Source organism: Poecilia reticulata, linkage group LG14, assembly GCF_000633615.1.
Source record: "Poecilia reticulata strain Guanapo linkage group LG14, Guppy_female_1.0+MT, whole genome shotgun sequence".
Lineage (NCBI taxonomy): Eukaryota > Metazoa > Chordata > Actinopteri > Cyprinodontiformes > Poeciliidae > Poecilia > Poecilia reticulata.
The window spans coordinates 8,061,529-8,089,133 of NC_024344.1; the positions used below are offsets into that span (position 1 = coordinate 8,061,529).

Here is a 27,605-nt window from a genome sequence, read left to right on the forward strand (position 1 = left end):
GATGTGTCGGTCTAAAGACCTATACTTTCAATACCAAAGTAAGGATTGGTATCAGGTTATATCAGAGTGAGGAGAATGATATTTGTGTTTGCAGTTTCTCTTCCATATGTCCAACAAATTACACAAATTTGCTGAAGTTTATGCCAAGTCACATATGCAAGAATTAAAATGCCAAATATCACTTGCTTACATTTTCAATTTGAGAGCAGGACTTCATGCCTTTGTGATGTTTGCAAGTATTAATATGGCTCGACATGATAAGGCTATGTGTTCACTACAAAACAGAAACAATTGTGTGGAGTAGAAAAGGGTAAAAAGGGATTTATTTAATTTATTTCCTGTTACATTGCATTATATTGTAGTTGGATAATAAAAAAACAAAAAACTTTTATTTGTGTGAAATCTTTGCCATGTGTTTTATCATAATCAGAATTAACTAACAGAAGTTGCCAAATTATGCAGTGATGATGATATTTCAAGAAAAAAAAATCATTGGTATCAGAATCGGTATCAGCGATACTTGTCCTGTATTTTGAAACCAAAATTCTCAGTACCACAAGCATAAAAATAACACAGCAGCTCCAGTCAGTGTGGTTGCTGAAACTTTGTTCAATACAGTTCCTTGCAAATGTATTTATGGGCCTTGAACATATTTTATCACGTTGCTACCACCACAAACCTCAATGTATTTTTTTCAGGTTTCATTTGATAGGACAACACAAAGCAGTGTATGATTATAATGTAGAAGGGAAATAATTTGTGGTTTTGAACTGTTTTGACACAAATAAAGATCTGTTAGTTGCATGCGTAGTCAGTACATTGTAGGACCACAATTCGCTGCATTTAGAGCTAATTTTAGGTTTGTCTACACCAGCTTTGAACATCAAGAGAAAAAAGAAATTGAGAACATTTCTTTGCAAAGTACCTGAAATAGCAGTTTCTGATCTCTCCACCCAGATCAGATGGAGAATGTCTCTGAACATCAATTTTTTAAGTCGCCACAGGTCCTGTATTGAAAACAACCTTAATCTTTTTCCACATTATACACAAATCCAAATCATTCATAAAGTATATTTAAAGGACAGAAGTTTTCCCAAAGTGCTGGACAAAACCGAGACAATTGATGGAATAAAAATCAAGACATAAAAAAATATTTGAAATGAATATAAAGCACACACTTGAAATTTTAAAAATAGACAAAATGATATTTGAACCTCTGTCTCAACAGGTTTTCTTCCTAGACTGCCCATTATTGAGCTCCATTCATCTTCTGACCATATTTCCTTTCCCTGATGAAGGAAAACATTCCCACAGAATGATGCTACCACCATGACCACTTCCTTATCATGATTAATCGCCACTTTATGTTAGCTTATCACGTAAAATCTCCCAAAAAAATTAAAGTCCATGGCTGTAAAGGGATATTTTTCATGAAAAATAAACGTTCAGGGGTTGTCAATACTCTTTCAAGGCACTTTGTATGGAAGACTATGTGGTGAACCTACATATGTCAAAAGGTCCAATTCGTGTAGTAAATACAGAGGAATGTCTCTGTTCAGTTGTTGAAATTTTATTTCTCTGTGAGTCAGCAGTGTCATAATATTCTATCAGCTCCTCCTCTCTTTCATTTAATAAGACCACAGAATTAGGCAATTCATCTCGGCTCTGCCGCGATGGCGTGTTGTCACGAGCTGTGTTGAAATAAGCCTCAATTCTCCAAGCAGGAGACCCCCGCAGAGGGAAACATGGTTTTTCTCCTGGTCCACTTCCAAACACTGCTAACAAGCCATTCCATTCTGTGTAAAGTCTTTTCATGTTAAGACACACATCAATCCACACCTACAACATACCTGAGGAAACAAACCTTCTCTCAGGATATGCACTGAGTGTGTGTGGGGCAAACGTGGCCGGACACGTTCCCTGAACACACCGGGAGGCGCCCGGCAGGAGTGCCAGCAGCCCCTCTTTTCAACACTTCGGCACGGTGCACACAAACACAGTTGCCCTTTCCATGGTCCTTCTGTTCCCCGTCGTTTTGTGGGGAGTTCCTGTCATGGACACAGTCAGCTTTCTTTGGACATTTAGAACTGGCAAACACCAGGACGAACTCTCTGCAGTGTTCCCTGATATTTCATAAAGATTATGCGAGAGCAATCACATTTTAAAATCGCCAAACAAAAGGAGGCACTTCTCTCCAACTAGTCGTCTTGCAACTAAGTAGCAATGCAAGCACTGTAATTGTACTGCTGAGGAAAGTGCATTTTTACTAGGCTTGTATGTGATAAACCAACAGAAAGTGGAAGGACAATTTTTGCATGGTTTCGGCAGAATAATAGTTAAAATCCGAAAGGTGCATTTGTGTTCGACGCCCCTAAAGTCAGGTACCCTAAAAATAATCCCATAAACATACAACCTTCCACTTCCCATCTACTATTTCAAAGTCTGCAGCGTTGATATCTACAACTTATATGTTTACGAAATGTAATTAATTTGATTGTCTACGTTGTGTAGATCTACAATAACTCAAACGTCTGTGTGCTTAAAGAGCCTGGCTAAAGTATTTACACTCACCAAACCACAAACTTTTATGTTACTGGTAATAAAAAAAATAAGAATGCTTTGCCTTCACTATTTCATTATTCATTACATTGTGTTGTTTTATCACCTAAAATCCCAATGAAATACATTGAAACTAAATGTAATACACAGTTACTATAAAGGCACTTTTCACTGTTCCTGTAATAAATTCATAGAAAGCAAGGCAGCAATCACATGAGAATCACTAAACTAAAGAAGATACGTTTATGAAACCAGGCGTTTTACAACCAAATAATGGAGGAAGTTATATATACAGTGCCGAGCAAAACTATTCCTGTTTGGTGAACTATTTGAGCTAAAAACCTCAGTGTATTTTATAAGCATTTAATTTTATTTATCGACACAAAGTAGTACAATAATAAATAAAATTATCCTTTCATTTCTAAGTATCTGAATAGTTTGACATGAATTTTTATTCAGTCTCCTTAAAATATAAGTAAAATTTAAAATAAGCAATACATGCATGTTTACTTTTTTCTATTAAATAAATTCTCAGGATAACTTACTGAAGTTGGTGTCTGAATGCAAAAATCTTAAAAAATCTCCAAGAAGTGTGAGTATTTTTGAAACAAAGCACCCTGCAGTGTTTCTTTGACATTTCATGAAGACTGTGCAAAAACTATCAGGAGAAAAGTCACTTTTTTTGTTTGTTTCACTCATGAAACAAAATAATGTGCATTCATGAAACTAGCCATCTTACAACCAAATAATGAAGCAGAATATTCAAGCAGCACATTGCAGAGTTATTTCAAACTGGTAGTTTTTTTTTTTTTTTTTGCAGGGCACTGTTTGCTTGCAAATTCAGAAATATTGCAGATCGACCTTATAGAAATTCAAGTTGGACACGTCAATGAGGAAGATCCGGAAAGTCGCTTGAGTCAGAGCTTGGAACGGAACTGAATTTTACCATTTCTGCAGGGCTGTGTAGACAGAAAACAAAACTTTAGTGCATTTCAAGAATGCATTAACTGGTATTCATAAGCAGCATGCTGCAGTTATTTTTCAGTGCTCAGGGTGATCTATTTAACATGACATGACCCTGTAGACGGAAAGAAAGCCTCGGTGTCTCAGCCTTTAAGTCAGTGATGTCACAAAGCAGGTTCATCTCAACAGATAAGACCACAAGAGGACTAGAAAGAAATGCTCGATAAGAGCAAAACAGTGGCCTGAGGCTTATGTTCAATGAATCCCAAGGAGAGAGAAAGTGCAGAAGAAGGTTATCTCCTGAATTATCCTTCAGTGTCATGTTACTTCTTGTGAATCTAACTGACACCTCAGCCAGGAGATGTTGCAACAAGGAGGCACCCGGATCTGCTCATGTTTTACTGCCAGTTAGGTTTTCTCATAAAGAGCCTTGTGATAGCTCTCTTCCCCAAGCTGCTGCTAAGGTCAATGGAGTATGCACATTTATGAAGGAAAATCCGCACCCAGCGCAGATACATAACAGGATGTCAAATACGTTTCTGGTTTACTTGATTCCGCGTGTAAGACATTTGCAAAGCAAATAGCGACGAGGTATTAAAATCCGCTGTCGATGCTTTCCATTTCAGTTGATAACCTTTCCCTATGGCTTCCAGCTAAAACCGGTTGTTCACTTCCTGGAACATCATCATCATCATCATCAGGTTATCCTTTGCCAGAAAGCTGGATTGGGATTTCTTTTATATTTTGTTTCCTGGTAGGTTTTTACAAAGCACAGAATTCCACCTTAACAAAACAACAAAAGGTTCACCCCTATTCTCAATAAGGCTAGTGCTTGACTCAAGTAACAAAACAATGGCCAAAAGAGACTCCACTACAGGCTGACTGATACTAATCCTCTTAAAATCAGTGGATAAATCATAATAAAGAAGCCTTCCTGTCATTTATAAACCAGTTTTTTTTTGTTTTTTTTTGGGGGGGGGGGCGTTAATCCTCTGGAGCAGTTTTTTTCAAAACCAGACAGATTTGTCTGAAAACAAGCATGGAAGAGCTCGTCATCTCCTCCATCCCATCTTGGCACAGGGAACGTTAGATTATTCCAGCAACATGCCAAAACTATGTTGATCTCAACTTTGATTTGTGTGATCTTGACACTCCCAATCACCAGCCTTATGTTGCAGACAATTATATAGTTCATAAACAGTATCCATCAAATGCTGATCTGACTCTGTCTGGGATGATAACAAGTTCCAGAAGTTTGGAGAGAAGGTTTTTTTTCATGCCACGGCAACCTTTTTTTTTTTTTTATATTCTTTCATTGCAGTGAGTCAGGGAACCTGAACGGGCTTAAGATCACAGAGACATGATCTAATGGATATTTATTGAACCAGAACTGCCAAATGTATTTAAAAAGTGTTAATAGACCTGATAAAAATATGACCTATTTTTCCTGTAAGCGTTATTAGTTCAAAGTTAGAACATAAATCTACTTTTTCTTCTAACGTTTAGGACAGTCCGTGTATCCTACCATGGTAAGATACATTTTTGCACGTTTCTCTCTTTTGGCACTGCTCTCTTACTTTTAACTTATTTTTAGAATATTTAATCATAGACCTGCTTTTTTTTTTTTTTTTTTTTTACAAACTGTTTTTTCTCATGCAAAACAAAATATGATTTGGTAATTTCAATAAACATGTAAGGTGTCATGCAGAACATGAATAGCAGTCCATAAAAACGGTCTTAACTCTGTTGAAACCTGATCGCATATTGGCCCAATGCAGTCACAATCTTTAATGTATTGTACTGCAGTTTCTGATATAGGCGACATGGGCAACTGCCCAGGGCGGCATCTTGTTAAAAGTGACAGGGTGATATTGTTTAAAACAACCTAGTTCTGCTTTAAACTTCTCCTTGACGTTATCCCTTAATGTTTTCTGTCACACCAGTACAAAATCACAAAGCAGCTGTATTCACACTGAGACTAAATATTACAAGGTTAGACTTAATTTACTAATTAGGTGACTGGTTTAGGCACCTGGTTGCACTGAATTTTTATTAAGGAGTATCGGACGTAAGGAGGCTGAAATGAAAAGACATGCTTTTCAGATTTTTATTTATAAATAAAAATCTATTATTTTGTACTTTGTGTCAGTCTGCCTTGTTAAATCCCAACGAAGTACACCGCTTGTGGCTGTGAAACCATTTAAAGGGAACAAACACTTTTGCAAGGCAGCATAAAGCATTTCTGACAATGGTCAGCTGTGTTGTGCTTCCTTTAGCAACAGATTTGGGACAAAATTCTGGTACAAGTTGACTGCTTAAAGGATTCATTTTTCCAACAACCTTTTCTGCTTTGCACAGGAGAAAAAAAATGTTTCAATAATTAATTACATCCAGTGGCTGCAGCTTGAGAAGGAAGAGTATTGCAGCCCAAGATAGCTGCAAATTACTGAATGATTCAAAAGGCTGGATAAACTTAAACTGCCTTCAAGAGCAATAGTAGAGCTGGCAGACATAAAACATGTTAAATGATATCATGAGGAATCCAATAAATAGTAACAACAAAGAGAGTTTTCTCTCCGTATTTGAGATTTTGTGTTGTAGTAACGTTTCCACGGTGATTTTATTTTTGGCACTGCTCTCATATTTTTGTGCTGTTAGTCCAGTTTCCCTGTTTTTCAGTAACAGTCTTAGTTAAAAATGACTTATTTCTTGCATCTTGGGGATATTCAGTAGAGAGGCAGCAATAGATGTGTTTATCTACACAAATCTCTGGATAGAGTTACTACTGGCCATCTGTTTTTCTACAGTCCAACGCTGAACATGATTGTCTTTGCCCAGGAGACACCATTGCGCTTAGTTTAGTCAAAGGAACACATACTCTAAGCTGCCTGCAGAATTAACTGCCCAGGTTTTACTGTAACCTTATAAAACTTGGCTCACTCCAGCGATCACGCCGGAATCCAAATGGCACTGACTTTCACAGTTGTTGCAATGGACATATCTTCCGGACTGAACTCAACTGTGGGGCTTTTGAGTTTTTCTTGACACTGTTCCAGCTCCAGGGGCCGCAGGCCTAACAACTGCTGTGACATTCCCAACGGAGTCATCCCTTCAAACTTTTTTCTTTTTTTTTTCCTCTTTTTTCCGGGAGTTTCTCCTGCTTCCCTATCTTGATCATATACTGCCTCATTGTGGTGAAGTCAACATTCTTCAGTGGGTCTGAACATTCAAAGCAGAGAAGCTAAGTTTTTGCATTGTGAGCATTTTGTTTCTGGCTCTTTTCTCTGTTTATGTCAGAGTACATAGAATATGTTTGTAAGAATACAGCATTTATTGTGCAAGTTGCGTCATAGAAACAGCATGCCGCAGAAGAGGTCAGAGAGTCACTTTGTGTTTCTTTTCTTCAAGCTTCTTGTGGAAAAAATAATTTATCATCATCACTAAAATGTGACGTTACGCCTATCCTCCGTCCGTCCATCCATATTCAGAACATCTTTGTCCCTAGTGGTCTCGGGACGGGTACTGGTGCCCATCTCCAGTGAACGTTTCAGGCGAGAGGCGGGGGACACCTTGCACAGGTTGCCAGTCTGTCGCAGGACTTTACACCTATCCTTGCAAAGATATTCATTCTCCTTGAATCTAATGACATTTCAACACAAAATCTAGTAAACTTTGTAGAAATTGCATGGATTAGAGCAACACAAACTACAGCATAATTATGAACTATAAGAACAAAAAAAATCATAGATGGTTCTTAAATTTGTCCATCTGAATTCAGTTCCCTGCTTAAACATATCCCACCGCCTTTGCTTGTCAGCTAATTTGGTTTAAGTAAGTTTTTTTAATCCATGTATGACTGCAGTGAATTGTTGAGATTTCCACTAGCCATTCACCAATAGCTGGCCTGCCTTTGGAGGGTCCAAAAGCAGGCTAGAGGGATGCAGAGGTGGATGAAAAAAATAAATAAACATTTTTAATATGTCAAACAGATACAAAACAAAAACAGGTCCGAAAGTCCAAACACTTGAAGAAGGAATGTAAAAATTAAACAGAGCTGGAAGACTTAGCAAAGTTTGAGCACAAAACATATTGAGTAGATCACAGGTGTCAAACTCCGGTCCTCCAGGGCCGCCGTCCTGCAGTTTTTAGATGTGCCACAGATACAAAACACCAGAATGAAATGGTTTAATTACCAATAAGTTCTCCAGAGCCTTGCTAATGACCTAATTATTCTATTCAGGTGTGGTGCAGCAGAGGCACATCTAAAAGTTGCAGGGAAGTGGCCCTCCAGGACTGGAGTTTGACACCTGTGGAGTAGATGAACCAGCAGTGAAGAACCAAAGGGGCATACTTAGACTTATTAACTGAGTGGGGGCTCCAAAGACTGGGAAAAAGGTTCAAATTACAGCAAGACAAGAACCCAAAGAATTAATTCATAGCTAGAATGGAATGGTTGAAGCAGATTCATATGTTAGAATGGTCTAGTCAAAGTCCAGACCTAGACACACTTGAGAATCTATGCCAGGAGTTGAAAAATGTTATTATCCGATGCTCTCTCTCAAGTCTGACTAAGCTCAAGCCATTATGGGAAAAATAATTCAATCTTCATGTATTCAAAACTGGAAGAGACAAAATGCAGAATACAAACTTTTTCTTCTGCTTTTGTAAATAAAAATAGAAAATAATTTAACTTTCTACATCTTCTATGCAATTATGCTCATTTCACCTCAATGATCTGAATCAAATTCTATTTGCAACATGTACAAATACAACAAACCCCGCTTTCATGTCAGAAAATTAATTTTAAGAAAGAGATTAATGAAAAATAGTTGTGAGATTAGTTCAAATCTGATTTGCATTCACACTGCCAGCTGACCCGGTCCTGCTGCTCCCTGAGATTTCAGCCAGCTGTCTGCAGCTCTCAGAGTTAGAATTCAATGGGCTCAGTGAAATGGTAAGTCTCACTTACATTATTTGGGATTATTGCTTATCATTTAATTAAAATAGTGACCTTTAGATCTTATTACTTTAAGTCTCCTCCACACCTACTGAAACCCCCGTTGAAGTGGTGCAGAAATTTATTTTAAAACCTAAAATCATTTTCTTACTGGACGCATGGAGATTTCACTGACTTGTTTGTAAAGGGCTGATATCCAGTGACATTAGTCTCCATGTCACTTTGCCAGACTTATACACACCATCCTTCCACTGACTCCTATTCAAACACATTTGACGGTCTTTCTCAAGTCGTTAGCAGTTAGGAAACATGTTCAAAGTCTTAACCAGAACAGAATTCCAGACTTGTCTTCCCAGTATTTATCCAGCAGATCTTACAGTAAGCCCATTGTCCTCCAACAGCCTAAAGCTAATTCGGTATTGCAGCATTGACATGTAATCATCCAAAGCTTTGTTTTGTTGCGAGTGTGATTAAGGGACAAGGAAACAATCAATCCATCTGCGCAAAATATCTGTCACACGGAGAGCTTAGACCCAGAACTCAGAACTGAACCGGCGACATTCGAGTTTACCTTAGCACATTTAAGTGCTAAAAATATTTTTCTAGCGATAAGAGTGACAACGGCCTCGTGTTATGTTTGCATGCTTACAGTAGGCTATAAAAACACAGCTTTGTTTTGCCTCTCTCGTGTTTTTAAGTCTTTTGGGAAACCGATCCAGATAATCTCCATGCACATATTTTCTGTTCCTGGAATTCCTTTAGCTCAGTGAGAAATCTGGATCCTTTTAAAGGAGGATTACACAAATAACAGCAAGTAATTATTTTCACATTTCATTCCTTCCTTCATATCTGAGAAGGCAAATAAAATATTAAATCTTTTCATCGGCTCTGTTTTCTTTTTGAAATCAGCTTTGGAGGGATTGTTATGGGGCGATTTAGCCCACAGGCGCTACTGATCTCATCTGTGACGTTTTCACAGTCTGGAAATATTCGTCAGAGGTCCACAAGTGTGAAATGCCAGACAAGCAGCTTAGACCTCATATATGACAGACTTAACCTTTATCATGTCTACATTAAGCTGTATTAGTGCTAATAAGAAAACATTTTCTTCTAAAACCTAACAATTTATAAAAACTTTTCAGAAGTGAGCTGGAATTTGTTAAATCTTTGAAGTAAATATGCCCAACTTAATGGGGTCAGGCCTAAACACTGGTTTGGTGACTATTATCAGCCAAGATTTATAAATAGCAGGTTTAAGCCTGAGTTTGAGTAAAAGTTGCTAAATATTCTTGGTCAAATGTACTATGAAATTAAAATCAGAGCAAGAAAAAAAAAAAAACATAAATCCTTTGCGTTGGAATAAAATGTCAACTTATTGTTTCAAATGTTTTGTTTGATATCTCCTCCTAAGAAAATTAAATCAGGCATTTACATATTTCTACCCTTCTTGAACTACAGTAATGGGTCACGCAAAAGCATTTCAAGAGCCACAAATGGCCTGTGGACCACATTTTGGACATCCCTGTTTTAGGATGTAATAAAGAACATAAAGGAAGGCTTATGAAATTTATTTTTCTCTCAAATGTGTTATGCAAAAAGGGGTTCCGTAAACTCCAACTTTACCGGTAAAAATGGTGAGTAACGGCAGGAACTTTTTTTGCTTGGATTCTAATTTGCCCATGTAATATAACTTGTTAAATTTTGTCTTTTGAATGTGGAGTAAAAACCTGGCAAGAAAGTGTCTAATGGACTAGAAAATGAGTGATCAATTACTGAAATGGGCATGGCCGTTCCTTTTTTTTAATAATTTTTTTATTTTCCCCCCCACACACCCTATAAATATACATCAAACTCTCCTGTCAGCTCAGGAAAGACAACTTGAGCAGAAGGTCTACATAAAAGGACTAGAAAATAGTTTTTAAAAGAACATTTTTGGTACTCTCATACCATAAGAGCACACCACTGATGCCAGGTTGTTTAATTAAAAGGTAAATTTATAGATACATACGAGTTAAATTAGCCACCAGACAAACTGTGGTGCAGAAGCAGAACCCTGAAGCCATCAGGCAGCTGTCACACATGCACAACATCCAGCTCACTGAAGCAACTCTTTCAGGTCACAGACAGATGCATAGCTCGGGGTGAAATTCAGCCTGTCTGCCACCTCAGTGCAACAGCTGCGACCTGCACACACTTCATTGTGACAGATTTGCGAGGAAACGAGGCTGCTTCTTTTAAAAAAGAAAAACATCACTATATCTGAAAGCAAGCAAGCTAAATAGAGGCCTGTTCAACGAAAAACAATCACAATGCTTGGTAGTGGCAATATGGCAATCCACCACTCCACAAATTAACACGCCTTCTTCTGAACACAGTCGTCAATATAGTCACTGATGCAAAGATGCAACTAGTCTAAAAACAGCCACACATTAAGAAATGGGGGGTAATAATAATACGTATACCCCTTTAACTTTTTCTTCCTTTGCCAAATTTCAACCACAATCTCCAGAGTATTTTTTTTTCTGAAATAGGACAACAGAAAGTAGTAGAAATTGAAGGCATTAGACTGAGAAAGAGGTTAGCCTTCCAGCAGAACAATGCCCCTACAAACTACAAACATGCCGACCTACATGACGCTGGCTCCTCCTCCAAGCGGAAGTAGAGCAAACCTCAGACAAGCACACAGTGTAGGGGAATTCGGTGGTTACCCAAAACATTTAAAGAGTAGTTTTTTCTTGCCTGTCGTTTTTTGTCTCTATTGACGCAAAATTCTCCAAGGAGTCCTTCGTCAGGTCTGTAAAGGTTATTTAAGAGAAACAACGGAGAAATCAACGTTAAAGCTCCAGAGGAAGATTAAGGGGCACAAAGTCTCACTGGATGTGACTGTGAAAAACTGTGGCGGACACGTTTTGCACGTAGAAAACGGGTGACTAATCATTTAAATAATACCTGCTTGTGAAAATCTGCCTTCAGATAAATGCTTAAAAATAAACTGTAGCATAAAAAGGTGCTAAAATGTAAACACAGCAGTTACTGCAGCACATTTTCACGCTGCTAAAGAGCTACCATTGGAATTTGCACACATAAAATCAAGCATAACTACCTTCACTTATTTATCTACTAGTTACTTTAGTGCCAGACGAAGTGGTAGTTGCCCTTCATCACAGTTTCATTCAAGTGAACATGAGGTCGGCTGCAGGCCTTGATCCATTTCTTGCATTATTCCACACTCCGTTTGGGTTTTGGAAATGTCATAAATTGTATTCTGAGTAACAACTGGCGGGACTGCATGTTCCCCACTGACAACACTGGACCGTGATTTCCTGTTATTTTCTTCGAAATTTGTATGACCTAGCGACGACAAACCCCGGTAATGTTCCTCCAGATAAGGGGCGTGTACTTGGGGACAAATTGCGAGCGCCGATTGGTCAGTTTCTGACAAACCCGGTAGAATGATTGACAGGTGGCGCCATGTCAATCGTGCAATTAAAACCCAGACTTAAATTCAATTAGGAATCTGTGTCTAATCTTAAAAAAATAATGCCCACAGATACTCTCCATCCAATCTGACCGTGCCTAAGCTATTTACAAAACTGGTTCAGACATACCCAAACATATCCTGTAGTTGCAGCAAAATGTGATTCTAGTTCTGACTAGAACTAGAATCTAGTCAGAACTAGTTGAGTCAGAACTAGAACTACTTATTCTAGTTCTGACTCAAAGGGTGAAATATGGAAGTCAAACTTTCTTTAATTTTTAAAAGCAAAAAAAAAAAACGATTAAAATTGAGCATTGTTTTACTTATTTACTACTTAATAGCTGTGCATTATTTATTGTTCTTACAGCAAAGAAAATCACACAAACATATACTTACATTTCTGGCTGCAACCATTGGCGTTTACAAACATGTGTCCATGGGCAGTTGCCCAGGGTGGCATTAGAAATGGAGCGTACCAGCAGCAGATCTAACTTACTTGCCAGTTGAGCCATGAAAATTTTTTTATTGCTTTTATGCATGTGCTGTCAATAGGGAGTTGGCGCCCTCTGGTTGCTACTATGACTATTTTGTGTGCAGTCCTGCGATACATTTTATCCCGCCTCTAAATTTAGATATGTTGCATTTGTATTGATTGGGGGACTGCAAAAGAGATGTACCGAGGCTCCCATTCATGCAAGAACTACTGCAGGTTGTAGATTGTCAAAATCTGAATGGATTCCAGGCATATTAAATGCAAAAGAAACCCATATTAGTAACGAAACAATGTTCACCTTAATTAGTTTCTCATTTCAAATATCAGACAAAACCTGACAAATACGCAACGAAATATCCTCTAGATTACACTATTTGTTTGTTTTAGAAAAACAATTATTCTATTCATCCAGATAAAGAAAACATACACAAATTTGGAAGGACGTTTTATAACGTGTGTATTTTATTTATGTTTCCTTGATAGCACAGCAACAAACCACACGATGGATGTGGCACTGAACAGTTACTTGCAAATGTATTCATACACATTAAAGCTTTTTACATTTTACCATAGAACTATCACAATTCTCAATTTGTTTTCTTTCAAGTTTATTTTACCATAATGACACAAAATGTAAAAATGTCAGCAGAGTATGAATACTTTTGCAAGACTTTGTTGAGTTGGGCAAGGAAGATGTGACTGGGAAAGAAAGTGTTAGACCTGTTTTTTCTGTGGTTATATGTAACCACATGTACAACTAATGAATGAAAATAATAATTTTAAATGGTTCCTTTAGACACTTTGTTTCAGACAGCTTGTCACAAAGGCTCGTTTTATTCCCACCTCTTTAGATTAATCTACAAAAATACGAGAGACGACAGCGCAACAGAAAATAGTATTTTCATAGCAAAAAAAAAGGTGAGATGAAAATTTGGCACAAATGAGCATGCCCTGTGTCAGATCTTCATCTTCTTTCACTTCTACTTAAATATATGACTTTATCCTCACAGATAGATCCTCTCTGTATTATCTCCAGGCCTGAAATGTTTTATCTTTCTCCTTCTCCTTCTCATATTCTGTCTCCTCTCTCTCTCTCTCTCTCTCTCTCTCTCTCTCTCTCTCTTTCTCTCTCTTTCTCTCTCTCTCTCTCACACACACACACACACATTGCCAGGTAAGACTGATTAAGTATGAAAATTGTACAAATTCCTAGAAACACTTCAAAATACCTTCAAAGCACGGAGAACTATTGATCCAGAAGTCTGGCTTTTTGGAAGCAACTTTAAGACTTTTCTATCGTAACCTAATGCAGCTGAATACGACCTGTATGCATTCAGTTCACAACGTCTTCAGAACTCATATCACCCAGCAGAGTGATTTTACATATGTTGTCTGAGTTTCTCGACCTTAACAGAGATATTGAAACACAAATTTACCAGCTAAACTGATACTAACACAGGTTTTCTATGTGACTATATGATTATATTTTACTAGAAATATTTTAATTGATCAAAAGAAGGTATAAGAATCATCATAAGAATCTATGATGAGAGTACGCCCTCTGAGTACAAGACTCCTTATCTTATAGGAGCTTCATGTTGAAGAGTGAGCTGGGACAGGTGGCCGTACCAGCTTAACAACTTGCTGACAGTCCTTTATTGAAGCTGTGATGTGATATGGTTCAGTGTGGGCTACTTCTAACACAACAGAGATTAAAAGCTGCAGTAAATGAGTTAAACATCAAGGAGAAATGCTCAAATGTTTTTATGAACAGAGCTGATAGAAAAGGACAACTTGCTGACAAGTCAAAAGAAAAACTGAATCAGTTTCCCTGGTAAAGATGGGAAAAGCCTCTTTATATAATACATGTATATGCTCCTGCAGAAGTACAATGTTGTACTTGTTATTGTTGCTGTTTTTTTTTTTTTTTTTTAGAAGAACCCAATCTTTGATTTGAGAATATTTTTCCATGAGGGGACGCCATTGTAGGATTATTTTTATCAGTAGCAAACTTACTTTCAAGCCTACAAAATCATGTAAAATAAATAGAACTGAAGCATTTTTAATGTTTACTTTTCACACGCATTACTGTAGTAATCCATGACCTCATATTCCCTTCCTGAATATGATGGAGATGACGACTTTTTTTTGCTACTCTACTTTCTAAATAGGAAAGCCAAGAGCATGAGAGAAAAGTGGAAAAATTATTGAATTCAACTTTGACTGCAAAGACAATTGTTACATTTTTTGTTGGAACAATTGTTTGTTTTTAGCAAAATTTGGGATTTTTTATTTTGTTATATCTACTTTATTTCAACGTAAAGTAGAATCTGTAATTATTTATTAACCTCTCTGTAGCAAATAGATAAGTATATATATTTTTTTGAATGTGCATTAAAATAAAGGTAATAGGCAGGTGTAATATTCTTTCCACTGCTGTTTATATTAAGAATACATCTTTTAAGTTTGAGACCTGAGAATATCTGGTGTAGGTTTCATAATCAGTTTCCATTAAACATGAAGTCAAAGCTCCAGCTGCTCAGCCGATCACAGCTGTAGCATTCTTCTCCTCTTTATGATGTGCCATGCAGAGAAAGGTGTGTACTGCAGAGAGTCAAGTACAGCAAACACTCTCAGCGCCGATGAAGCTTTGCTTTCAAAATAACAACAGGCTGCCCTGGAAAAGACATCTCCTTGATTGTAGCTGATTTATCTCCATAATTCTGCAGCAATTAAACCTTTTAACCCAATCAATCATGCCTTGGGCAATGATACACCCCCTACGCCATCACAGTTGTTTCTGCTGATAACAACCTGGAGGGTCTTTCTAATGTTTGGCACTGTGAATCCAACATCTGTTTCTTCCAAAAGCAGCTAAACTACACATTAATCAAACAAAGAAAGTGTTTTTTTTTTTTCTTTTTGTCTGTCTGAATGGAGCCCACATTCTGAGAGATCAGCAAGACTTCTGTGCATATGGCGTTGTCCATTCATGGTCCAGTTTCAGTTACACTTTGCATGCAGTGGCAGAGGAGTTGAGAATCTGTTTATGAAAAAAAAAATCTACTTTTCTTTTATTGACACTTTTATTATACAAAATAGGTTCACAATGACGCTGTATAATATCTCTATTTTTCTTCCGCTTTCTAATTCAATTTCAGTTCAGTTGAGTTTAGAAGCGGTTGCCACCTTAAGGAACTCATCAACAAAGCCCTAGAAATGTTGCTCAAACATTTGTCCACTTAAACAAAAATATACACCACAATTTGAAGAAATTTCCTCCCCCGAACATGTTTCACGATGTGTATGGTGCTGTTTTGGCTGATGCATAGTACTTTTTCAATGCCTTTTTAAACTATGGCCAGAGAGTCCCGGTTTGGTTTCATTAGCTCATTTAATCAGATCCAGATACTTTGATTGGGAAAATAAAAGACTTCTAGAATCTTGCAAACTCACTTCTTACTCCAGACATATTGAGCATGCAAGAGATTGTTGTCACATAACAATCACAACCTGTACTTGCTAGAAATTCTTGCTGTTCCTTCAATGTTACTTTACTCTCTTGGCAGCCTCTCTGGCTGGTTTCTGTCTTATATCCTTCCTCATCTTGGAGAAATGTTATCCCATATTTCCTTCAGTTACTGGTAATGACTCACTTTATTCACTTTAATACAGTATACCACAGTTAAGCTCATTATTATTTAATATTACTTTCTCTGGTGTATTTTAGATTTTAGATTATTTTATCCCAATCAAGAGGTTTATCAGCTCAAACCGAAGCCGGTTCTCTGGCTAGGCCACTCCAAAAACATCTACATTGTCAAAAGAAACGCGTCTCCAAAATTTAAAGATTAGCTGAAAACTGTATAATTTTGAGAATAACAGAGCTTTTTGTAATCTTTTCCTTACCGAAAGTATGTACAATTAAACTAACAAATGAAAAAAATCCCTCAAGCTTGATCAAATTCCCTCCAATTAATGGCAACAGGAAGCTGAACTTTGAAATTAGATTAACTTTAAATTTTGGTTTGACAAAGTTTGAAGTATTTCTGTGCACACTTATTATGTAACTGGGATTATTGCAGCTTCTCATCTTCTATTGCCTCTCTTAAAGATGAATTCATAGTTTTTGCTGAAATTATTTTTAAAAAATCCCATTGAATGGGGAAATAATTTGCAAATCATTTATCATGGTGTTGTTTGAAATCACACATTTTGACAAGTTTTCTCAAAAGTTTTAACAAGAATGTCTAAACGTATGAGAGTGCCTCTATATTTATGTGAGACTATTTAATACGAAAATAGTAATAGTATTGAATATGCAAAGCTGCAGAAGTCACTTCTTCCTGCTGATAAGTGCAGCTCACACCTCTACACTTGTAAAGATGCATATGGGTGAGAAGGACTTAGACTTCCAAACGCTTTAGGTATTAAAGCATTAAAGCTGGGTGTGAAACTAAAAATAGCCTAGGAACCAATTTGCTGAGGACAGCGTGATTTTCTACACGTGACAGGCAACCGGCAACACGCCGCTGTCCCTGGTGCTGAAACTGCATCCGGTAGAGGTTTTCGTCTTTATTTATAATAAATCAGAGACGTCTAATTTTGAATCCTATTCATGCTGGAGCTGCAGTAGAACTGGGTTAACAGTTTAAAGCATGATTTTTATAAAACGCTGTACAACAGTTAAAACTGTAATTCCTCCAAAGCAACAGTGCGAGGCGCATGCCGTGGCTAATTCTGTTTCCAGAATGAGAGAGAGAAAGAGAGTTTGATTGATCATGTGGGCTATGGAAGCCTGCGAGAATTGTGGAAAATTGCTGCATAGACGCCCCTTTGGCACCTATCTAGTGACCAGTGACTTCAAGCCCTTCCGAGGCCAAGCAGCCAGCCTGCACCGGTACGCCGGGTATACCTGTTAACACCCCCCCCCCCATTCTTCCGGGTTCTGGACCTCAGAAAGCCAACATGAACTTACCGCAGTTCTCACACAAGATCCTCCCAACATCCTTCTTCAGGTTCTTCCCACTAGTGTCAACGGGCGCGAACGATGCCTTGAAAACCAAGGGCTCGTCCGTGGGGTCCATGAAAAAGATGTACTTGTGGTTCTTTTTCACTTTGGCGCACGGAGCCTCGGATCCGAAGTCCCCCACGGTGACGAGCTGCTCCCGCTCCAGACCGCCGCTGTTCAGGGGCCAGACCTCCAGCACTTTGACACTCACACGGTACGGCTCCACGGACGCGTTCCCCGCAGGCGTGGACTGCACCTTGCCCTCGATCACCACGGCGGACCTGTAAGCTTGGTCCTGCAGGGAATTCAGACTCGGGGAGTAGCAGGCGAATGAGACCCCGATGAGCAGCATGGATAGATGCACCGGATCAAGCCTCATGCCGCCTGCTTTGGCTCGGTGGGGGCTGGTCGCGTTGCGGCAGGGCACTCTGGGCTGCGGGGCGATGGCGGTGGACCTGGGTTGAAGGAGGAGAAAGCGAGAAGGCTCCAGCAGTAGCACGGCAGCGCGGCGGACCTTGCATAAGTGTCCATGCCATCGGGATCCGCTGCTTTTTCCCCAAATGCTTTTCAGCGGGTAAACAGCAGCTTTTGCAGCAGGGATGACGCTGGCTTTTAAATCCAGTCACTGCTTCCTGCTAATGATAAGGCATTGTAAATGTTTCTTCTTTGTTTTTTGTTGTTGTTGTTTTTTTTTTTTTTTAAGGAAGGAATTGTGGACCCCCTCCCTTCTTCGTTATTCTGCCATAAGACTCTTTATCTTTGCCCCCAAAAATTGCAGTGGGAAGGTGCCGCTGTTATGGTTCTCCGTATCATCTGCAACGGAGGGAAGAGACGCAAAATGCTGCAGTGAAGCACAAGTTGGGGGAGCCTGATCGCAAAACAAAAGGACCCGTTTCATTCCACGAAAACAAAATGGAACAATGATTAAAAAAAATAACAATAAAAAAAAAATAAATAAAAGGAATTATTTCTGCACGCCAGCTACAGCGTTGATACGCCGCCTTCCACCGCGGCTCTCTCTCCGCCTCCCCTACCAGCCGCTGACGGAGAGAAAATAAGACCGATCGCCAAGGGGCTCCAAAAAAAAAAAAAAAAAAAAAAAAAATGGGACAAGCAACCTAAAACAAAATCGAGACTCTTGGTTGGGATGATGCCAATTTTAAAATTAAGTGCTGAACTAAATTCGTACTCTTGGGGTGAATAACAGGATTTGTTTGCTGTGAATTGGGTTTATGTGGATTAAAAAAAAAAAAAAAAAAAAAAAAAAAAATGCAGGATACAAGAAACCGATGGACCAAAAGGGTCTATCTCCCCCCCTTTTAATACTGCATGTCAGTCACTCCATGGTGTTTCTTCGGCGAGGATCTCTTGCTGTAATAAAACAAATGCAAATCCTAAATCCATGGCTCCCCCTCCTTACAAGCGCATCCTACTGTAGCCAAGGCATTTCGCCCCCCCCAAAAAAAAAAAAAAAAAAAAAAAAGAAAAAGAAAAAAAAATCACATAGATTAACAACAGGGGGTGGAGGGAAGAAAAATGAAGCTGCATATGTAAGTCCTGGAACTCTGGCGATGACTAACACTGCGAAAGCGTTTCGGAGTCTTCAGGAGACTGTTCTGAATGAGTTTTGCGTCTCATCCCATTAAGTCATGCCCTGCATTCAGGTCACATTCGCCGCTCTGCCTCGGAAAAACTGAGGTTGAAGAACCCACTTTTAATCTACACATCTAATTCAGCTGCACTACAAAAGTCCACAACTAAAAAAAAAAAAAAAAAAAAAAAAGAAACACTGACAGTTTTAGAAAATAAAACAACAAATATTATATTAAAGTTTCTCCTCTTTCTTTTTAATATGTTTTTAGCGCAGTTTTAGGTTTGCACTTTTGCGCAGCGCTTTAAACCTCCAATCAAAATCCAATAGAATCCTTTGTTTAAGGTTTGTTTGATAAATGTTATTGGAAAAAACTAACCCAGGGAAGGAAGATAAAGGTTTAGTTTGTGTGCCAAACACACTGCGGATACAGGACGTTGAAGTCAGTATTCACAAAGAGCGACATCTGCCGACCACAGTGGTCATTCAAAAAAAAAAAAGAGCATCCACACATGGAGGGCGCAGCTATGTAACTGTCACTATGCAGCTTCTCTGTAAATTTGGAGTAGTCGAAAAGTTAGATGCACTATATTCAAAGTATTATATTTTAAATGTTTATTTCTGATGATGTTATGATTAAGAGCTACAACTAAGGAAAACTCAAATTTCTCAGAAATGTAAGCCATCTTAAGTTAGGGTTGAAACATTCACTGTTGTCAAGCATACAGTCCACGTGGAGGATGAGTCACAAATGTCCATGACTGAATAAGCTTCCAGTATAGTTGGCTTCCAGATGGTACACTTAGTGGAAAGTTTAGTGGAAGGTAAAAGTGTGATAGAAAAAAGATGCATGAGCAATAGATAATACTGTAACCATGACAGAATTGTGAAGTAAAAGTCATTCTTACTGGAATTACATGGCATGGACAGTCGGTCCAGGACATGGACTACAGCTGTTCCAGAATTAAAGTAAGAAGTTTCTGATTTGGGCGATGGGGAAATAAGCCTGCAGTGTTGCTAAGTGATTCAAAGTCTATTTTTTATTTGAAAGTCAGTCTTGCATTGTAATTAAAAAAAGGTCTCAGAGACTAAGGCAGGGGTCTTCAGTTCAGTTTAGATGCGTCTCTGATTCAAAAGAAAGGACAAGTATCAACAGAATGAACGGCAACAATTATAAACGAAATTGAATCAAAAGTTCCTTCAAAAGTAGCTGCAGTATGTAACCTTTACAACATGTTTATTACATATTTATGAAAGCATGAGACAGATGATCTGTGAACAGATCAAGCTCTTCCACTTCCTCTTATTGCCATCAGCAGAAATGTGCTGCTCCCAGTCAAAAACAACCAATCAGAGTCAGGAGGAGGGTCTTAGTTCAATATGCTAATGGCAGAGAAACAACTTACAGTTCCAGGAAAACTGCTTATTCGCCATCATCGGTGGCCAAGCAAGCTAGTCTGGCCATTCGTGGCAGAGTCTGTTGTGGGGAACTAGCTGTAGGAAAACAGAGAGCAGCAGGGATGGTGTGAGCAGCACTTACACAAGAGTAATAGACAGCACTAAGACCGTCCTCCTGGCTCTGATTGGTTGAAACGCAGCTGCACCCTCCATGTGTGGATATTTTTAGTTAAAGACACATACTTCAGTTTTCAGATATGCTCACTGATGTGTGCAGAGTATTGCATATTTTTGTAATGGTCTACAGTTTTCCTTCAAATAAATTTTGTTAGTTTTTCTACTTAACTATAAAATAAATTATTGAACACCTCAATTTTTTTTTTTCATATTTTACATTCTTTTGGGGGCCATTTGGTCATACGCTACCAAAGAAATCAAACATAGAAAGTAATAAAAATAAATTATTCAACAAGTGAAGGTAAAGATAAAAAAAAAAATGGAATGACACATACATCAAATTTAATTACATGCTTTATGTGAAAACATTTTCTGGCATTAAAAACGTCAGGTTGTCTTTTTTGTGGAGAAGCTACTTATATGCATTGCTCTGCTGTGATGTTGACTCATTCTTCAGCACAAATTATTCACTCTGATCTTTGGTTCTTTACGTACATTTTCAAATTGACTTGGGCCTTTTTACAGTTTTGCTTTCTCTCGAACCAAGTAAGACTTTCACTGGCTGCGTGTTTGGGACTACTGCTCAGAAATCCACACCTTGTTTCAACATCAAATTTTCATCAAAAATGCCCCTGGTCATTTCTCCAATCATCCTTCCTTCGATTATATGAAGTCTGCCAGCACCATACGTGGTGGGCCAGCCCACACCATGATGCTCCCACCTGCAAACTTCACCTTTGGCATAGTGTTTTGGTGGTGATGTGCAGGTCTATTCTTCCTCCAAACATGATGTGTGCACTGAAATCCAAAGAGTTCAACTTTGGCCACGGGTAATTAGATTACATTTTTTTACAGTATTTAACTGGCTTGTTCAAATCTTTTGCAGCTTTTCCAGCCAACCTGAAGGGGATTCTTTGTTAGATAGTTTAGATAAATGTAGCAAATAAATGAAGGTGAAGAAAAAAATTATCTTGGAAAAAAAAAGGAACTGAGTGCAACGGTGTTGAGGAGAAACATTCAACATTTTTAAAGAAATTTGTAAAAACTGAACCAAAGTGCAAGCGAACAATACTTAGAAAATTGGCTGATTTTGATTGAGATTTTTATTTTCAAACAGTTACAGTATGCCAAAAGGTTTGTGACAGATTCAATCAGCAGGAATGATGGGTTCAATCAATCAATCAATCAAATTTTATTTGTATAGCACATTTCAGCAGCAAGGCATTTCAAAGTGCTTTACATAATTAAAATAGAAACAGAAATAAACAGAGAGAAAGAGATTAAAAAAATAAAAATAAAAAAAACAAAAAACATTACATCATTACATCATTAAAACGTCGAAAAGAAAGAAAAAGAAATTAAAAACATTAAAGACATAAAAACATAGAAGACATCAAAACCCGCACTCTAACCCTAATTTAGCCATAAGCAACTCTAAACAGGTGGGTTTTAAGTTGAGATTTAAARGCACCCAGTGTTTCAGCTGTTTTACAGTTTTCTGGAAGTTTGTTCCAAATCTGTGGTGCATAGAAACTGAATGCTGCTTCTCCTCGTCTGGTTCTGGTTCTGGGGATGCAGAGCAGACCAGAACCAGAAGATCTGAGGGGTCTAGACGGTTGGTACAACAATAACAGATCTTTAAGGTATTGTGGTGCYAAACCGTTCAGTGATTTATAAACTAACAWCAGTATTTTAAAGTCTATTCTCTGAGCTACAGGGAGCCAGTGTAGGGACTTTAAAACTGGTGTTATGTGCTCTATCTTCCTGGTTTTAGTGAGAACCCGAGCAGCAGCGTTCTGGATCAGCTGCAGCTGTGTGATTGATTTATTAGTCAGACCTGTGAAGACGCTGTTGCAGTAATCAATGCGGCTAAAGATAAACGCATGGATGAGTTTCTCTAGATCGCGCTGAGACATAAGTCCTCTAATCCTTGAGATGTTCTTCAGGTGATAGAAGGCCGACTTTGTGACTGTCTTAAAGTGGCTCTGAAGGTTCAGGTCAGAGTCCATCACTACTCCCAGGTTTCGGGCCTGATCGCTGGTTTTTAGTTGTAATAATTGAAGCTGTGCATTGACTCTGGTTCGCTCCTCTCTAGGTCCAAATATAATAACTTCAGTTTTGTTTCTGTTYAGCTGGAGAAAGTTTTGGCACATCCACACATTGATCTGTGGATGTGCCAAAATGGTTATGGTTGTGCACCATAAACTCTTTTTGTGGACATAGATATCAAATTAAGGACATGTAACACTAGTAGATGTGTAATAACATCATTCCTAAATTAAAACAACTTTCAAAGTCAAACTTAAATCATTCCAAATGATTTATAGCTAAATCTGAGAGGCCCTTCCTGGTTTGGGGGTCACTAGCAACAAGTGTTCTTATGGTTTAAGCATACAGAATCAAGTAATTTACCTTAATAATCTGTATAAAAGTTTATCACTGTTACTTTAATTTTCGTGTCTCCAGAGACTGCCCTCTGGGCTTCAGGCTCAGCTGCTCTCCGTGGTGCTGAAATTTCAAAAATGTAAATCAGAGCCCATAAACCAGAACTTAAGAGAGAAAAATACCAAAAATATTTGGAAGCAGTTGTTAAATGTCGCCACAGTTCAAGCTTTGTGAATGTCTCCCACACTCTTAAACAAGCTTTGCTTCTCAGCCCTCTCTTTGTGTTGCCTTTTCCATCAACCTGGTTCGTTTTGCTTTGGTAAGGCAAGCTGCTTCAGTGATGATATTTTGTGACCTGTTCTTGTGAACATTAATGACTGTCTGCTGGACAACTGTCAAAACAGCATTCCTCCATATCTTATTTAGGCTATAATGTCCCAATAACATGACATTTCTACATGGAAAGTCAATTTTATCGATATTAAATTCAAATTCAAAAATACGTTATTGATCTCAAAGCAAAATTGAGATCAATAATTATCCCAGTTGTGGCTCAGTGTTGACTTTTCATTAATTTTGAGCCATAATTATCAAATTTAGATGACATAAATACTTGAACTATCACCATTTGTGAACTGGATATAATGATGAGTTTCATTTTTTTAATGAATTACTAAAATAAGCTCACTTTCTCATGATAGTCTGAATTATTGACATGAACTTGTCAATTCCAAACTTATCTTCCTCCACAGACCCTTAGATCAGCTGACCAGCTGCTTCCCCTCCGCCCCCCCAAAATTAAGAGTCAATGGAGATTCAGAGTAGATCTGGCTTTTTCTGTTTTGGCTACTAAACTTTGGAACATATTTTTTTTAATCTATTTTATTATCATGCAACACCTTGGGCAAACTTGCTAAATGTGCTTCACAATAAATTAGATTAGTACAAATTTAGACAAGTGGAGTTGTAGGAACTGGGTATTATGTAGCCCGAACACTAAAGCATCACAATATCCTCAGGAAATATAGGAGAATGTAGAATAATTCTCACGAGAAGGTGACGTAAATTAAGACAGAAGTCATTAAAAAGCTCAAAAATGTACAAGTACCCCTTTATGCATGTTTCCTACCTACCTGTTACCATGTTCAAGCAAAGCCTGCAATTCTTCTCCTCCACCAAAGTGAGGCGTCGTTCACCACTTTACGTGTTGACATCAGCGGCACAACGTGCGGCGCCGATCTTGTGCGTGTGTCTCTCGGCGTGCCACGACTCGCCGTTTCTGGTCCATCTTGGGAAGCAGGCAGATGCAGTGTTGTGTGCTGCTAAAGAAGGGGCCATCCGAGCGTCGCGGTCCATGAGTCCTCCGCCTCGTCTCGCCGCCTGCGTTGCGCTGTCTAGGTTGTAAAAGGCTCTCAGCCCCGCAGACGGAGCTGCGGTGGGGGAAAGAAAGGTAAGGTTACAGCAGGAAAGCCACGGTCTGTGGGAACGAAATTCTGTGCGCGTAGTTGCGATTTGGGTTATTGTAGCCGTCCTGTCGAAGTGCCCTGACGTGCGACCAAGCCTATGACAGCGCTCTGCAGAGTTTCCAAAGCATGACATCTCAACATATGGCCGATCCGGAGCAGCGACGGAGCTGTCTGTCGTCTGGAGCGTCGCCACGCAGCATTTCAGTGCTGGGATGTATAGGGCAAAACTTTTGTGAGCAGATTACGGGGGGCTGGCTTCCACTAACTGCGACAGCACCTTATTACTGAGACAGAAGCCCGTTTTTGGATCCGAATGGAAATACTTTTTGTCCAACCATTAAAAAAAAAACAAAAAAAAAACACCTCCATAAATATTAGGTGACCCACTGACAGCATGTAAATGAGTTGGTAGGTTGTTCGTATACTGGAGCAGTAAATGAATCAGCCAGCAAGGAAAGAAAGCGAGGAAGAAGGGAGGGGAGGGAGGAAGGGGGGTGGGGGGGATGCAGGGTCTATGAAACAAATATGTTGACCAGGTTTTTGGATCTCAAATTCTGCTGAAGTTTGGTGGTTTCCTTGCCCAGTTTATGTGCAGTGAGCAAAACGTCGCGACGATCATAAAACCGAAGTTATACGCTTGAGAAACGTTAATTACACAACAATTAGACTAATGTATGTCACAGTTGTCTTCTATAAATAAATAAATAAAATAAATAAATGTAAAAAAATAAAATAAAATCCCGCTTATTGTATAGGCTATGTAAACGTTTAAAAACAATACACGTATTTTTTAAACTAAAATAAATAAATAAATAAATAAATATCTGATGCCTTGTCATAATTAACAACTTTTCACGGAAAGTATAATGTTTCATTTTATACCTGCTTCACGGATCATTCTTGGACAACATCCAGTATAAAACGAGCACGTTTTCGCACTCTAAAATATTAATACGCTACGTAATATATTAGAATGGGATTTAGAAAGATGCAGATATGAAAAGCTAAGGTTAAATAAAGAAATGTAACAAAAGAAAACTGATCAAATCTCTCTATAGGCCTTCAACATACAGACGCAGCGCATCTCTAAATTTTAATTCAGACATCGACTTATTAATTTATTTTACTTACTTGCATAGACTTCCATTGATAAAAAAATATACAAATCAGCCATAACTTAAGATGTTTATAATATCAGAATTTTTATTGCTCTGAGTAGCAAAAAATAATTATTTGCTCTTAAAAATATTTATTTTGTGTTTTTTTTTTTGTGATTTTGTAATTTTTTAAAAATTTTTTGTTTAATATTTTATTCCTCATTAACATTTTTTTTAAAAAACAAATGTTGGATATAAAACTGTGAAAAAAGTTTCATATCTAAGCAATTGGCAGTATTATCTGGATGTTACCTTTCGCATGGACCTTCAAAGTACCTTTGGAAAGCGTACATAAATATTTCCTTTCAGCAGAAAATACTGATTTACTCTTTTATGACATGGCCTTCAATGTACGCAAAATTTTTGATTGCTATGATTATTAAAAGTAACTTATATTAACAGATAAATGTGAAAAGGAGATAAAAAAAAGAGGAGACCATGACCATATAGTCAATGTTTGAGCCAAAAAAATCATCACGTTTTTAAAATTTATTTATTAAATCATTTTAATCTCCTGTGTCGGTGCTCACACACTTCATATATTTTATTTAACTCAGTGAGTCGGCCTGTTGGCGATGTGATCTACTATTGTTGTCCTTTGTTTTAGTCTTAGCAATGAATTTTATTTGAACAAGAATTGAAGCACGGCAAAACATTTGCTTAAAAGTGCATTTAAAACACATTTAAAATATTTCAAATAAAAATGAACAAACTGTTAATCATATGGTGGACCAGAAACAGCTAAATGTATATTTTTCAGCCTAATATTTTTATTTACGGTAGATGCTTTTATTAGACTGGCGGAAAACGACGACTTTCCCCTTTAAAAAATTATATACTTCAATACATGCATTCATTGTGTGTTATTTTACATTTTTAGTTATTTGCTGTTTCGTTTTATTATAAAAGTTGTATTTGTTCTAGTTGAATAGCTGGTTGCGACAGTGTGCAGAAAAAAATGTGCTCCAGTTAATACGCGTCCTTCGAGAAAGCGGGCAGAACAGCTTCTATTATCTGCAGATTTTTTTATTTATTTATTTTTAGTTTTATTTCTTGTGTGTGCTATGAAGGAGATACGTCGCCCAATTAGCTAGTTTAGACAACAAATATTCAAATTACTTATCACTCTGGTAACAGATTTTGAATATGAATACCTTCATTCAAAGTTGACCGCGCCTTTTGGCAAATGTGACTTAACTATGACGAATGCGATTGATCGTGGTTCAACTGCACAGCAGGGCGTGTAGTCTCACTCAGCAGACATTTACAAAGATCTGCCACCTGATTCGTGAGTCTGCAAAGCCCGCATGTATAAGTATATGGCTCGTAAACGATGTGCGGCCAATCAGCGGGGAGGAGAGAGGCCTCTGTGGTAATTAACGTGCCCAAGCAACGTGGCAACAGCCAATATCAATACGGCGGCAGGCTATGTTGGCTTTAAAGTAAATATTAAAATAAATAAGTTTTTTTTTATTTACCAAAGCGCGGGTTGAGGTTACAAGCGTACCATAACTGTTCAGTTTAAAATGGAGGGGCACCTGAATGAACGCACCGAATCAGCCTGTCGGATTCTGCTCATTTCTTGCTTTGACTTGTTTTTAGAGAAAGTGACTTAATGACTCACTATAGCCATGCCGAGATCATTATGGACATGTCTAAAGATTCCCTAATTATAAAATGGAGAACATTTACAATTTCATAATAAGTCATCCTGCTGACTCTTTACTGGAAAAGAGAAGTGGGTCTAATCTGTTTTGCAGACACAGAACGCCACATCTCTGCCGCCAGAAAACAGACATGTTTGGACTGACGACATAATTTTATTTATTTATTTATTTATTTACTTATTTAATTTAATTTTTTTTTCTTTTGCCTTAATGTGCCCACAGGGTATCATGAAACGAAAACGCGATTTAAAGAAACAGCCTTGAGGCAATTCCAACCTTTGATATGATTTTGAAAAGACTTTA

The 27,605-nt window shown here is 38.0% G+C and overlaps 2 protein-coding genes across 2 annotated transcripts in view; one reads left to right on the forward strand and one right to left on the reverse strand.

Annotated features, from left to right (window-relative positions):
- Window positions 1–17,939, reverse strand: part of nrg2a (neuregulin 2a) — an 86,531-nt gene extending 68,592 nt beyond the window's left edge. The window contains exon 1 of the mRNA XM_008427063.2: window positions 17,429–17,939. Within this exon, the coding sequence (XP_008425285.1) occupies window positions 17,429–17,840 (412 nt within the window). The 5' untranslated portion in view covers window positions 17,841–17,939. The remainder of the gene's footprint in view (window positions 1–17,428) is intronic.
- A 6,393-nt stretch (window positions 17,940–24,332) lies between these two features.
- Window positions 24,333–27,605, forward strand: part of puraa (purine-rich element binding protein Aa) — a 7,571-nt gene continuing 4,298 nt past the window's right edge. Inside the window, exon 1 of the mRNA XM_008427060.2 lies at window positions 24,333–24,462. The gene's annotated coding sequence lies outside the window, so the exon portion shown is untranslated. The remainder of the gene's footprint in view (window positions 24,463–27,605) is intronic.